Source organism: Hemiscyllium ocellatum, chromosome 8, assembly GCF_020745735.1.
Source record: "Hemiscyllium ocellatum isolate sHemOce1 chromosome 8, sHemOce1.pat.X.cur, whole genome shotgun sequence".
NCBI lineage: Eukaryota > Metazoa > Chordata > Chondrichthyes > Orectolobiformes > Hemiscylliidae > Hemiscyllium > Hemiscyllium ocellatum.
The window spans coordinates 34,094,513-34,109,579 of record NC_083408.1 but is presented as its reverse complement, the minus strand read 5'-3'; the positions used below and the strand labels follow the sequence as shown (position 1 = coordinate 34,109,579).

The following is a 15,067-nucleotide window of genomic DNA, read 5'->3' as shown; positions in this document are numbered from 1 at the left end:
CTTCTGCTGTCACTCCTTCCTCGCTCCAAAAATCATGATCAGGCTCTCCGTCACTTTTCACCAACGAGCCTGCAAATTCACTGGATTACACCATTTCCACTATTAATGCTGACACCAAACTTACGTCCTCCTTTTCAACATTTGAAGATACAATTTCCACTGCGACATCTTGATCTACTCTTCAATTATTCTGCAACCTTCTCCCATTCCTATCGTTCCCATGCAAGCACAGAACATGTAACACCTGCCATTTTACCTTCTCTCCCTTCATCAACTAAGCCCCCAAACAGTCCTTCCAGGTTAAACACAAATATGCATGCATTTTTTTAAATTTACGGCTCAAGATTTGCATTAGTGTGGTCAATAACAGTCTGGGCAATTGCTTTGTGGAACCCGTCTGTTCAATCATTAGCACAATACCAAACTTTGTGTTAGATTAATTCCCAATCTTACTCTCATTGATTTCTCTGCCCCAAGCCTCCTCATGTGTTTCAATGAAGGTCAATGCAGGCTCAAAGAAAGAAGCACAACTTTTGAATGCGTTCTCTACAGTCTTATGGACTTAGAGTTCAACAACTTCAGGCTGCAATGTTTGTCCTCATTTTGTTTTGCTTTCACAATTCATAGATATTGGTTTCCAGATTGCAGCAGCTCATCAGCCTAAAATTCTTACCTCTGCCAGGCAGGTCACTGATTTCTTAGTTATTCCACGAGCACTCCCTTTCACTTAGCACACCACCTCTTGTCATTTTATCTCTCCTGCCCTACACCAGACCATAGACCTTACCTTTTGTTCTTTATTCAGCCTGTGACTCCACCCACCCCTTTCAATTGCCTCAAGCTTATAACATTTCCATCTTTTCGAAGTTCCTCTGAAACAGTAACTGTTTCTCACACTACAAAGGCTTCCTGACCTGTTGAGTACTTCAGCATTTCATTGCCAAAGACTAGGTTCATCCACTAATTCAAATGGAAGACATTTAAGAGGAAAATGTAAAGGAATTAAGATGACATAGAAGGAACATTTTAAAACTACAAAGGGTTTTCATAGGTTGGAGCTTCAGCAACAAGTACGAAGGGTGCAGTCAGTGGAAACAGGTTATGAATTGTTACAGCAGAATACCAAAATATTGTGCCAAATGGCACATGTTGTGAGGTTCTGATTTTCTTTTCCAGTTGCACCAGATGCAATTATTTCTTGTTTAATTTAAAATGGTCACTTTCATATTCCTCTCAGTTAATTTCTTGAAGACAAGTCATTACAGAAAGGGTTCTGAAGAATCATCACTGGGCCTGAAATGCTGACTCTGCTTTCCACAGATGCCCTCAGTCCTGCTGAGTTTTTTCAGTAATTTCTGTTTCTGTCATGAAAAGTCATTATGAGAAAGCTTTATCTTCAAATAGGCTTTGCATAAAAAAAACCATCAATTTAGCTACAATGGTTGAAAAGGGTCAGGTGACTTCAGCAAATTGTATATCAATCTTCTGAGAAGTTTCTCATTAAACCATCCTAGGTGAGTGGTGGAGGAGTTTACCATTGAATGGTCAAACCGTGACAGCACCTCACTGTGGAATTCATAATCGATCTTGCTCATTTTTTATGCTCCAAACTCAAGTCAAATTAAGTTGCAGAATTTTTGTTTGCAATTTATCAAAAAGAGAACTCAAGAGAAACTATTACCCATTAATAGCTGTGAAGGGACCCATTGTCTACCTTCTATTGCTATGACATTGAGGTGAAACCCTCTGTTAATTAAACTAAACACCCAGAAAAGCTCATCTCGCCTTGTAATCTGCTAAAATGTGAGAGAGAGAGAACTCCCAAATTCCAGTATTTAAAGAAAATAACATCAATCTATTTTTTTAAGTCCAAATGTGACCATTAAACAATTATTCACAACTCTAAGGCCTCCTTTCTCTTAACTGCTTATTAACTGCCTCCAACTCTAATAAAATGCTGTTCCAATAAGACACATTAAAATTACATCAACTTAATTTCAAAACCACACAGTCACAGTTGTCTTCTGTGACTTCACTCTTCCAGCTGCTGAATTCCCTGGGTTGTCTTCTTTCTTCTTACCGACTTTCAGCCTCAGATCTTCATGTGACTGTCCTCCAAGGCGGACCTCAGATTACGCAACATCGCAGAGTCGCCGAGCAAAGGCTGACAGCCAAGTTTGGGACCCATGAATGTGGCCTCAACCAGGATCTTGTCACACTACAGGTGACCCCACTACACTATACACACACACACACACACACACACACACACACACACACACAAATTCACATGCGCACACTCTCTCGCAGGCATATACTCCGTCACATTCATGCACACACACTCACTCTCCCAGTCTCCCCCACACACATACACAAGTCTATGAGGTATTTGCATTTACAGATACATTCTTTTTTGTTCAAAAAGTGTGCACTACAATCTGTAGGCAGTGACATTTTATAAATTCCTACTTTGGAAACAGAGCCAATCTGACCCAAGGTTGGGATACAGACAGACTTTAACCTCACACTTTTATGAGTTGTCTGAGTTGAGTTGTCATCTCTTTTAATAAAACCTGAAGTTATCTCAGGAATGTGACTTGAAAGTGGTTTTGGTATTTACACATTAATAAATCGGAACCTGCAACCCATTCTAAGTGACGAACGACTTAACAGCAATCTAGACTGGTTCAATACATCACATCAGTTGAATGACACTTTGATCTTTTACTATAAATTCTGTGTCCTATGATCCAGCTCCACTAGCTACCTGATGAAGGAGCGTCGCTCCGAAAGCTTGTACTCCCAAATAAACCTGTTGGACTATTACCTGGTATTGTGTGACTTTTAACTTTGCCAATTTAAGAAAGAAACAAGGAGGAGATCCTTTTCTCAAGGCAGCGAATCTGGGAATTCTTTACTTCACAGGGCTGTAAAGGCTGGATTGTTAAGTATTTTCAAGGATAAGGAAGACAGATTGCTTAATCAGTCAGGGAATCAAGGGTTATATGACGAGGGAGGAAAAGTGGAGCTGAGAATGATGAGATCAGCCATTATCAGCCACGGCAGAGCTGACAAATGGCTGAATGGCCTTATCCAGCTTTGACAACTTATGGTCACCTGTAAAGAAATCCCAGTGTGAGAACTGCAGTGTATACCTTTGTGACCTACTGAATGTTCAGCTCTTCTGGGGAATCCTGAAATTATACTGATATTTGACTGCAGCTATTTGAACCGGTACAGACTACAATTCAACAGTGGAATGGAACCCATCAATGACAGTGACAGCCACCTTACAAAATGTGTTGAATATGAGAACTTTAATGACCATTTTGTCTGTCACTTGCAATCACGTACGATCTTCTTTGACTGTCTTTCTTGCGTGACTGAGGTAGCGCTTAGAGTTTTGGGTGAATGCATGAATCAAAAATACTTTTTACTTAACTCCGTAAACATTTACTGCTGTCCAGAGAGTCTTGGGTTAAGATGCAGACACATCTTTCTCTCCAAACAATCATGTTGATTTAAGACAACAAATGGAAGTGCATGTACAAGTGTTTTAGTTCCTTTCTAAACTTGTTCATAACAGTCAGAGAGAGATTATAATAACTTTCTACAGAGTGCTGCTGAAATATTCTCAAGGGATGTGGTTAAGGAACAAATCATTTAATCTTGTAAAGGAAATGTAGATAAGCTTGCAGAGAAAGAACTATCGAGAACAAGATAATGGAGCTGAAGGGCCAAATGGTCTCGTTCAATGTTGTGGACTGCTGACTGTTTCCCCCAATTGCACCATAACTAAGTATTTCTTGTTTAAGAAGAAGAAAAAAAATCATGCAAGTCTAATAGATCGTGCCGTTGATTCATCCTTAATTGCAAGATGAAGGAGCCTGTGGCAATGAGAAACCTTGCAACAAAAGTGGGGAGTGCACTGCATGAATAACTGACAGAATACATCAAATTTATATTAAAAAGTCTTATGAGAGTCAATGTCAAAATCAGCATCTCAGCACAGAAGGTAGCTCATCAGTCTATTATGCCTGTGTCAGCTCTTTAAAGGAGCTATCCAATTAGCCCAATATCCTGCTCCTGTTCCAAAACCCCGCTAATTACACATTGAGTATTCAGCCAGTTCCTTTACAAAACGGATTCTAAATCGGTGTAAAATAAAAATTGCCATCTTCCCTCATCAAAGCTCTTGGCTATTTACCTTAAATCAGATCTTCTGTTTACTGACATTTCTGCAAGTAGAAACAACACCTCTGGCTATATTGAAATCCTTCATAATTTTGAGCATCTGCATTAATTTTCCCACAAATATTCTCCAGTATAACAGTGATTTAAGTTTTTTCTTGGCTCTCCAAATAGATGAAGATATTCAACTTTCACTCCATTCTGATAATTCTCCTCTGCACCATCTGCAGGGTCATGACATGCTTTTTGAAGCATGGTATGCAGAATTGGAAACAACAACCTAGCGAATTGTCAAAAAGCAATTTACAGAAAAGTCATAATTTCCCTGCATTTATATTCTTGTCTCTCTGTATGTGTAAAGACACAATATCGTCTGAGAGTATTATTTTGGGGGGGAAAAAAAACTCCTTGCTCTCAGACATTTAAGACAAGTCACAAAACATGGAATTATGTATTTTTCCCTTTATTTTCTAATTTATTGCCTAACATGCCTAGATTTGTCCATGCAGGCATGGGTGGATGAGCCAAGATAGATATAACACTTTCCTGACTACGGTGTAATCTGTGAAAGTGAAACTTATATCATCAGCAAGAAACATTTAAAAGTTGAAATACTTCAGAAATATTCGTATAAAATTGTTCCATAATGAAAAATGTTAAAACAAATAGACCACTTACCTGAAGTGAAAAAGTTAATGCGAGATCAGTTTCCACTAGTCCACTAGGTGGCAATATAATCTCATGCGATCGTAAGATTCTTTTTGAGCCCTATGTTGAAGACATGAGACATTAAAATTAGAAATATAACAACAATTTCAAAAGATGTGCAGTAACCTTCATGCTTTAAAAATAAACCATATCAAGATGTGCTTTCAAATAAAGCTAACTACTTCATGCATATTTATTTCCTTTCTCCAACTTTACATTTTTAAACCTAAAATCATTCCGTCACTGCAAATTTTAGGGTTACCAAGGCACACTTTCTGAATTCCTAATTGTCATCCTTCAAAATCAAAACTTAAGCACATGCCCTGGCTGTCTTCTAGGATAGGAACGTCAGCCAAATAGATCCATTAGTGACAAGGCCATTAGAAGACAAAGAAGTGCAGCTTGGACAAACTGTTATACCATTTTCCCTTCTTTAAGACGACGATTCGACACTGGTCATCTGGGTTAAGCAGAGTGGGTATCTGGAGTGAGTAAAGACAATTGGAACATGGGTCTAGAGCAAGAAGAACTAACAAGCACAGGCTATTTGAAGGATAATAAACCACAACAGTGAACTTAAAGCCAACGAGAAGTTGTGGACCACAGAACATAATCCGAGTTTCTAAACACAAGTATAAGCTTCCTATATGTAACAACAAGAGGGAAGCTGTGTAAATTCTCATTTATAGTGAAAACGCATGTGTTATATTCTGTGTACTGGAATACATTATACCACGAGATAAAGCATCCATGTTTATAATAATGCACTCACTTTGCGCAAGATTCCCGTGTTTCATAAACACAGTGTACTCTTACCTTATGTTTATACATTGCAAATCATGTATCAATAACTACATTACTTGGTACTACAAACTTGTAAATAGTAGCACGTGATATTGATTTATAACACTCATGGATTTATTGTACAAGAAAACTATTAACTTCAACTGGTTCAGATTGCAATTATAAACAATGTTGTCACACATACCATTAGCAGGATACCAAGAACAAATCAAGAAAATTAACAACTTTAGACAGACCAATGGCCACTTCACCAATTTTGTTGCAGTCTATTTGGCCATACAATTGTTTTCCCCAGCTTCGAGAAGTCTGTTTTGCTCTCCACCATTTGCTCTTCCATGTAGATCTCTCACATCCGTCAGTGTTCCCACACAGTTAGTCCTACCAGACTTTTGTGAAAGACAAGGCATGCAGGCAAATGACATCTAGCACAAGGATATTCAGGAGCTGCCTTGTTCAGATAAAAGGTGTAAGGGCTAATGTCCATTGCTGTTTAGTTTTGTTTTTGCTTTCACTTTAAATAGTAAACTTATTTTTAACTGAGTTTTTAAATATTAGTTTGCACAAGCAATGTTTATCCTGTTGGTTTTCATAACATGGAACATTGCATAACTATTAGACCAGTACTCTCTAAATCTTAATCCACTGTAATGCATTTTGAGGCTCAAAAACTGTTGCCAACAGTGACTGATGGGAGGGGAGCTGCTTTGGAGCTCACAACCCGAAAATTTCAACTTGTGACTCTGGTATCCCATCCTCCACTTTGGAAATTCTTGTGTGAGATATAAAGTTACATCCTGAGGGACAGGATGTACATGTATTTGGAAAGGCAAGGACTGACTAGGGATAGTCAACATGCCTTTGAGCATGGGAAATCATGTTTCACAAACTTGATTGAGGATTTTGTAGTAACAAAGACGATTGATGAGGACAGAGCGGTAGATGAGATCTATATAATTTTAGTATTGCGTTCGACAATGTTCCCCATGGGAGACTGATTAGCAAGATTAGATTTCATGGAATGCAGAGAGAATTAGCCATTTGGATACAGATCTGGCTCAAAGATAGAAGACAGAGGGTCGTGGTGGAGGGTTGTTTTTCAGACTGGAGGCCTGTGACCAGTGGAATGCCACAAGGATCGGTGCTGGGTCCTCTACTTCTTGTCATTCATACAAATGAGTTGGATGTGAGCATAACAGGTATAGTTACTAAGTTTGCAGATGGCACCAAAATTGGAGATGTGGTGGACAACGAAGGAAGTCACCTCAGATTACAACAGGATCTGGATCAGATGGGCCAATGGGCTGAGAAATGGCAGATAGAGTTTAATTCAGATAAATGCGAGATGCTGCATTTTGGGAAAGCAGATCTTAGCAGGACTTATACACTTAATGATAAGGTCCTAGGGAGTGTTGCTGAACAAAGAGACCTTGGAATGCAGGTTCATAGATCCTTGAAAGTGGAGTCGCAGGTAGATAGGATAGTGAAGGCAGAGTTCGGTATGTTTTCCTTTATTGGTCAGAGTATTGAGTACAGGATGGGAGGTCATGTTGTGGCTATACAGGACATTGGTTAGGCCACTGTTGGAATATCGCGTGCAATTCTGGTCTCCTTCCTATCGGAAAGATGTTGTGAACCTTGAAAAGGTGCAGAAAAGATTTACGAGGATGTGACGAGTTGGAAAATTTGAGCTACAAAGACAGGCTGAACAGGCTGGGGCTGTTTTCCCTGTAGCGTCGGAGACTGAGGGGTGACCTTATAGAGGTTTACAAAATTATGACAGGCATGGATAGGGTAAATAGACAAAGTCTTTTCCCTGGGGTGGGTAGTCCAGAACTAGAGGGCATAAGTTTAGGGTGATAGGGGAAAGACATAAAAGAGACATAAGGGGCAACGTTTTCACACAGAGTGGTATGTGTATCGAATGAGCTGCCAGAGGAAGTGGTGGAGGCTACTACAATTGCAACATTTAAAAGGTATTTGGATGGGTATATGAATAGGAAGGGTTTGGAGGGAGATGGGCCAGGTGCTGGTAGGTGGAACTAGATTGGGTTGGGATATCTGGTTGGCATGGACAAGTTGGACCAATGGGTCTGTTTCCGTGCTGTACATCTCTATGACTCTATTATTTGCCTTCCACTATTCCAGTTTTTTTAAAAATCACAACAATCTCTATCAATTAATCTAATAGTGACTCAGAAAAGTCCTGCGAAAACCCATAGTACTCATATACAGCATCTTAAATTCTCGGCAAGTAATTTGCCTATCGTCATTGTGAATAGCTCTCTTCTGTGTTTGTGAAATTACCAGTGAGGAATAGGGAAGAGTAGTGGTCAAGCAACCCCACCCTCCCCTGATGTCACAAGCTGAAGCCAGACCTCTTGAGGTCACTTGAGATCGAGTTATTGTGTATTTAATTAATTAAAAACTTTTCTTTGAATTGTAGTTCCCCCAGTAAGCAATGTTCACCACCACAAACAGCAATGTCCCATCAGCCCTCGGTCTCTTCTGGTCATGCTCCCCAACCTTCCTAATCCATTTACCCATGGCCTCTACTGTCAAACTTCCATCCTCACATGGACAGGTTCCCTAACAGCCTTCTCCAATGCCACTGGGACAGAGTAGCCACGTGAAAGGCACAGGAGGGTTCTGATATCAGAGCCACTGTGACTGGAGTTGAGCGTAAAGTACTGGGATACCACTGAGGTAGTCATGCACAGAACTGACATGTTCAGGTGCAATGTTCAGTAGAGCTAACAGAGGATGGTGCTTGAGTTACTTCTCCTGATTTAATGGGATGTGTTCTTAACAACTCTAATTAAAATCAGTCCAAAATGTGCACACATGTCTGGACCATCAGCATGGCAGCTAATTCAGGAGACACACAGCTTTTACCTTCACTGCCATCGAAACTACTATATATCTTGACACCTATTTTGTAACCACAGAAATGTTTCAACACAGAAAGAGGCCACTCAACTATCCACTGTAAATTGAAGGAGACTCTGAACTTATGGAACTCACTTCAAGACGAAGCCATTTGCTATCTACTTTTTTTTAAAAAAAAAGCAAAAATGTAGTGTCCAGAAGGAGTTTCATTCGACAACCATCAAACCTGAGAGAAATAGGGAAGAGTGTTGTTTTCGCACATGTAGCAAAAAGGGTAGTGATGATAAGCTTAAGCATAGAGCTGACAAACAAGCATAGAGGGCAACTGCAGGCAAAGATCAGATTAGTAAACTTATGAGAAAAACAAGTTTGTGCAGGCAGAAAAGCAGAACAATAGAAAACACCAGCACAGCAAGTGTTAATATAGTTACAAAACGGTTGCAGCTAATGGCCCAAGGAGATAGAAGTAGAATCTAATCAAGATAAGGAGAATCACGTAGGGGCAGTCAGATCGCAAGTTAGGCAGAGAACTAGGGTGATTGAGTAACGTAGGAGTCGGGAGAGGTGACCTCACGCAGCTCAAAGGTATAACTGTATACTTGTCTCAATGTTCATTGCTTATTTGCTTTGGCATTTGACGCCCTTTCTTGCAAGATTGTGAAATAAATTGTCTTGTTTCCAGTTTTGGTGGTTTTGGCTAATTTTGTTAAGTTTGTTTCTAACAGATTTGGGGGCTCGTCCGGGATCCCAAGCTCCGGTCGCTCGGCATTCTTGGAGAAATGGAGAAGGCGCCCCTCAGTGATTTCGGCGATCTCGAGTTTCCCCTTGTTGCCGCGGCGGCTTTGGGCAAGCATGATCAGGATAGAAAGACCCTGGAAAAAAGACGGGAAGACGCGGTGGGTTCGGTCAGGTAACTCTTGTGCACAAGACCCGGGTAAGGAAAGGTCTCTTGAGATATATCCGGGCAACCGGGGATTTGCAACAGTAGCTGTTGCAGGAATTGCCGCGTGGGTAATGGCCGAACTGACATGACCAGGTAACTCTTTGCATAGACCAAGGTAAGAAAAGGACCTTTAAAGTATTGCCTTGGTGGTTGGGGACGTACGAGAAGTATGGGGAATTGGCAATGTCTAAAAATAACATATAATTGGCCAGATTGATCGGACGGGAAAGAGTGTCAACCTGATTCTAACAGCCAGCTTTAGACCGGTTGTTGAGAAGGGAAATCCCCCATGCGCAGGTCAGGAACCTGAAGTGGATATGGAAGAATGTGACACCGGACCTCAAAAAGGTAAATTAAACTAACAAAAAGGAGGCAAGAGAAGTTGTCTCTATTGAGATCGATCTACAGATAATGTTAAACTTGAAGAAATTCCGTCCGATAGTCCCTTGGGGAAAATGTTGGGAAATTGGGAATACAACTTCCGGTCGCGGGGGAATGATAAAGTTATAATGATAAGGGATTGTTGTTTTGTCTGGACACAAGAAAGTATTGAGAAATCTGATATCCTTTGGCCCAAATATGGGTCCGATGAAGATTGGCTGTGCCAAAACTTAAATATATATGTTAATAGCAAAGAGAACCAAAGCCGACAAGAGGCTGATTATGCAGCCTGTTGGATAGAGAGCCAAAATATAATCGTCTTAAAAAAGAAAAAAAGGGAGGAAAAGGATGAAAAACCCAAAACTCCCCATTGGGACCCTTTGTCAAATTTACTTCCCCTTTATTACAATAGAAATTATGGTATGCCATCCCCCGGCAACAGTTGGCCATCGGCCAAGCCTCTGCCCCCCCCTAGCAGAGGGACCCCTGGAAGAGGAATCTGAAAAAAGCCCAGAAGAGGACTCTACTGTGAGTCAGGTTAAGACTAGATCAGCAGTAAGGAGAGAAGAAAGGGAACAAGGCGGGGCAACACAGGCATATCCTCTCAGAGAGGTCCCCATTGGAAATGGCGAAATTAGATATGTTAATGCGCCGCTGACCAGTGGGGAGGTCAGAGTCTTTAAAAAGGAAATGAAAAATCTAATTGAGGATCCCGTGGGACTGGGTGTGCAGTTAGACCAGTTTTTTGGGGCCAAATTGGTATACCTGGGGGGAAACGATGGCAATATTGGGGACGTTATTCTCAGGAGAAGAAATGGGTATGATCAGAAGGGCCGCTCTGAGGGAATGGGAAAAGAGATACCCTCCGGGTGAAGAAGTAACTCTAGCTGAACAAAAATTACCTAATACACATCCCCGATGGGAGGGCATGAATGCACATGACAGGGGAAGCATGAGAGATTTTCGGGAAATGGTGATCTTGGGAATTAAGAAAGCAGCGCTAAGATCACAAAACTTTGTTAAGGCTTTTGAAGTAAGGCAGGAGAAAGACAAGACCCCTTCAGCGTTTCTTCAAATGCTCAAAGAAGCCACAAGGAAATATTCGGGAATGAATCCTGATGACCCGGTGGCGCAAGGACTTTTGAAGGTCCAGTTTGTGACAAAGTCATGGCCGGACATACAAAAGAAATTGCAGAAAATAGATGGATGGAGTGAAAAACAGATGGAAGAATTGTTACATGAGGCTCACGTCATCTCTCTTTCGTCCTGACACAAGTAGGTCATCCACATATTGTAACAGTGACATCCCTTTAGGCATCTCAAGTTGTTCCAGGACCTGTTCCAGTACTTGCCCAAATAGATTAGGTGATTCTGTGAATCCCTGGGGAAGTACCGTCCATCGAAATTGTACAGAAGTGTATGTGAAGAGAGAGGACGAGAAGCAGAAGCAGAAAGCTAAAATGATGGTGGCAGCAGTAGATGAAATAACAAAGAGGAAATTAGGATCGGGAGATAATATAAAGGATAAGGATAGAGGAGGACACGAAAGACAAAGGTCAGACGCCCGGGGAAGGAGGCAACAGGCAGGATGATACCATTGTGGAAAAGTGGGGCATTTTAAACGAGAATGCCCTGGACTAATGTGGAAAAGGGAAACGGACTCCCTAATGACATTTGATGAGGAATAGGGGAGTCAGGGGTTCCTTCCTCCTGAAATTCACCGGGAACCCTTGGTAAATCTAAAAGGTGGGACCTGAAGGAGAGGAGGCAGTGTTTTTGGTGGACGGCATGGTCATCCCTAAGTTTTAGACCCACCGGTGTTAAATTGACCAATAAGAATCTCAGGGTTTCTAGAGTAAAAGGCGAAGAATTCCTAGTGCCTATTTTTGAGCCAAAGCTAAATAATGAGGAAATGACAGGACAATTATTGTATATTCCCAATATTAGAAATAATCTATTAGATAGGGATTTGATTATCTTGTTAGGTTTAAAAATTGAGATGGAAAATAGTGCAGTGACTGTAAAGATGGCCATGTTAACACCTAGCGACAAAAAACAAATCAGCCCTGATGTATGGGCAAGACTGGGTAATACAGAGCATCTAACTATTATTCCAATGGTAATTATGTTGATTCAGGAGAATAAGACAGTTTGGGTTAGACAATACCCCATATCACTGGAAAATCGTGAAGGTCTGCAACCAGTTATAGTTTCTTTGTATATCACCCTTTAACACCCCAATACTGCCAGTCCACAAACCAGACGGAACCTATTGATTAGTGCAGGATCTCAGAGCATTGAACCGATTGGTTCGAACACGACAGCCGGTAGTCCCCAATCCGTACACTTTGCCAGGCAAGATACTGTGTGACCACCGGTGGTTTAGTGTAATAGATTTAAAGGATGCATTCTGGGCCTGCCCTCTGGCTCCAGAAAGCCGTGACATGTTTGCCTTAGAGTGGGAAAACCCATACACTGGTAGAAAGCAACAATTCCGATGGACGGTACTTCCCCAGGGATTCACAGAATCACCTAATCTATTCGGGCAAGTACTGGAACAGGTCCTGGAACAACTTGAGATGCCTAAAGGGATGTCACTGTTACAATATGTGGATGACCTACTTGTGTCAGGACGAAAGAGAGGTGACGTGAGCTTGGCCACCAATAGGCTGTTACATTTCCTAGGGCAACGAGGTTTAACGGTATCTAGGAACAAATTGCAATATATAGAGAAAGAAGTGAAATATTTAGGGCACCTTGTTAGTGAGGGTACTAGGCGAATTAACCCTGAGAGAATGAAAGGAATACTAGAACTACCCTTCCCGACCACCAAACGAGAATTACGGAAGTTCTTGGGGCTAGTGGGCTATTGTAGATTATGGATAGAAGCATACACCCTGAAAACAAAGGGGTTATATTATAAATTGACAGGATCTGAACATGAAAGACTACACTGGACAGAAGAGGAAAAGGAAGGGTTACATGAGTTAAAGCATAGTTTAATACAAGCTCTGATGCTGACCCTTCCTTCCCACGAGAAACCATTTCACCTTTTTGTGACAGTAAATGATGGAGCAGCCTTAGGAGTGTTAACCCAGAAGGGAGGGGGAAAGGAGGCAGCCTGTAGTCTTTCTGTCCAAGATCTTGGATCCTGTCTTGAGAGGATGGCCTGAATGTTTACAGGCAGTGGCAGTCACTGCCATACTGGTAGAGGAGAGCCGTAAAGTTACCTGTGGAGGGGCACTAGTCGTTAGTACCCCCCATCAAGTCAGAACTGTGCTAAACCAAAAGGCAGGGAGATGGTTGACAGGCTCACGAATCTTGAAATATGAAGCCATCCTGATGGGAGAGATGACCTCGTATTAGCAACAGATACCTGTCTAAACCCAGCTACCTTCCTATGGAATGGAGAACCTCTGGACAAACGAGAATTAGAACATGACTGTTTAGATATCATTGAGTATCAGACTAAGGTTAGACCAGATCTAAAAGATATTCCTTTGCATGATGGGGACAGATTGTTTATAGACGGGTCATCAAGAGTGGTACAAGGAAAAAGACACAATGAATATGCAGTAGTGGATGGTAACAAGAACCAAACAGTTGAGGCTGACCGGTTGCCTAACACATGGTCGGTCCAAACTTGTGAGTTGTGTGCATTAAACCAAGCTTTAAAACAACTAGAAAATCAGGATGGGACAATTTACACAGACTCGAAGTATGCCTATGGGATGGTTTCATACCTTTGGAAAAATATGGCAAGAACGTGGACTAATCAATAGCCGGGGAAAGGAATTAGTACATGAAGAGTTAATAGGACAAGTGTTGAAAAGTTTGGAATTACCACAAGAAATAGCAATAGTTCATGTACCGGGGCACCAAAAGGGGAATATTCTAGAAGCAAGAGGAAATAGGCCAACAGACGAAGCAAAGAGGCAGCTATGAACCTTACAGTAACAAAAATACAGGTTCTCACACCCCTAGTGGAGTCTCCTTCCGTGAACCCCGTGAACACGAAGTAAGAGGAAAAAGAATTCCAGGAGGTAGGAGCCACTAAGACAAGTGAAGGAAGATGGATTCTCTGGGATGGGAGGGAAATGTTGAGTAAACCAGTCATGAAAAACATTCTAAATACCCTGCACCAAGGCAGTCACTGGGGCTCTCAAGCTATGTGTGACATAGTGTTAAGGAAGTACGGATGTAAAGGGATATACACATTAGCCAAGCTGGTATGCTCAGGATGCCCGATTTGCCAAAAGATTAATAAAAAGGTAATAAGAGGGGGACAAAAAGGTGGAAGGAATCCCGGGGTAAGACCTTTTCAGAGCATACAGGTCGACTATACAGAATTACCCCCGGTAGGGAAACAAAAGTACTTATTAGTCATAGTAGACCACTTAAGTGGGTAGGTGGAAACTTTCCCAATGTCTTCAGCTACCCCAAAAGGAGTAGTGAAACACTCCTTGAACACATCATCCCACAATATGGAATATGGAAACTATAGATTCAGACCAAGGTACACATTTTACTTCTAAGATCTTACAAGGGGTAATAGCAGGATTAGAAATTTCTTGGGAATTCCATACTCCTTGGCACCTACCCTCCTCTGGACGGGTAGAAAGAATGAATCAAACCTTACAGCAGCAATTATCAAAGTTAGTCCTAGAGACTCGATGACCATGGACTAAATGTTTACCTATTGCACTATTACACATTCGGACGGCCGTGAGGCGTGATATTGGACTTTCTCCTTATGAAATGATGTTTGGGCTGCTATTCCTGGGAGGGGAGAGGTACCCACGGCCGAGTTTAATGACAAGTTTTTCAAAAACTATATTGTGGCACTTGGTTCTTCATTATCTGTTCTTAGGAATAAAGGTCTTTTGGTACAGACACCGCCATTCGAGTTTACAGTACATCAGATACGACCAGATGATTGGGTCCTGATAAAGACCTGGAAGGATACCAAACTACACCCGAGCTGGGAGGGACCATTCTTAACTCTCCCGACTACCAAAACAGCCATCCGAACCGCAGAAAAAGGGTGGAGTCATCACACTCGTGTTAAGGACCCCATGGATGTTCCTTCCCCTTCGGCAGAGTGGTAAGCTCATCCTACAGACAACCCTCTGAAAGTCAAGCTGAGCAGGAAGA

The 15,067-nt window shown here is 41.5% G+C and overlaps 1 protein-coding gene across 2 annotated transcripts in view; it reads right to left on the bottom strand.

Moving 5' to 3' along the window:
* Nucleotides 1-15,067, bottom strand: part of pacs2 (phosphofurin acidic cluster sorting protein 2) — a 277,860-nt gene that overhangs the window by 101,820 nt on the left and 160,973 nt on the right. For both annotated transcript variants that reach the window (XM_060828324.1, XM_060828323.1), the window contains exon 3: nt 4,870-4,959. In XM_060828324.1, the coding sequence (XP_060684307.1) occupies nt 4,870-4,959 (90 nt within the window). The remainder of the gene's footprint in view (nt 1-4,869; nt 4,960-15,067) is intronic.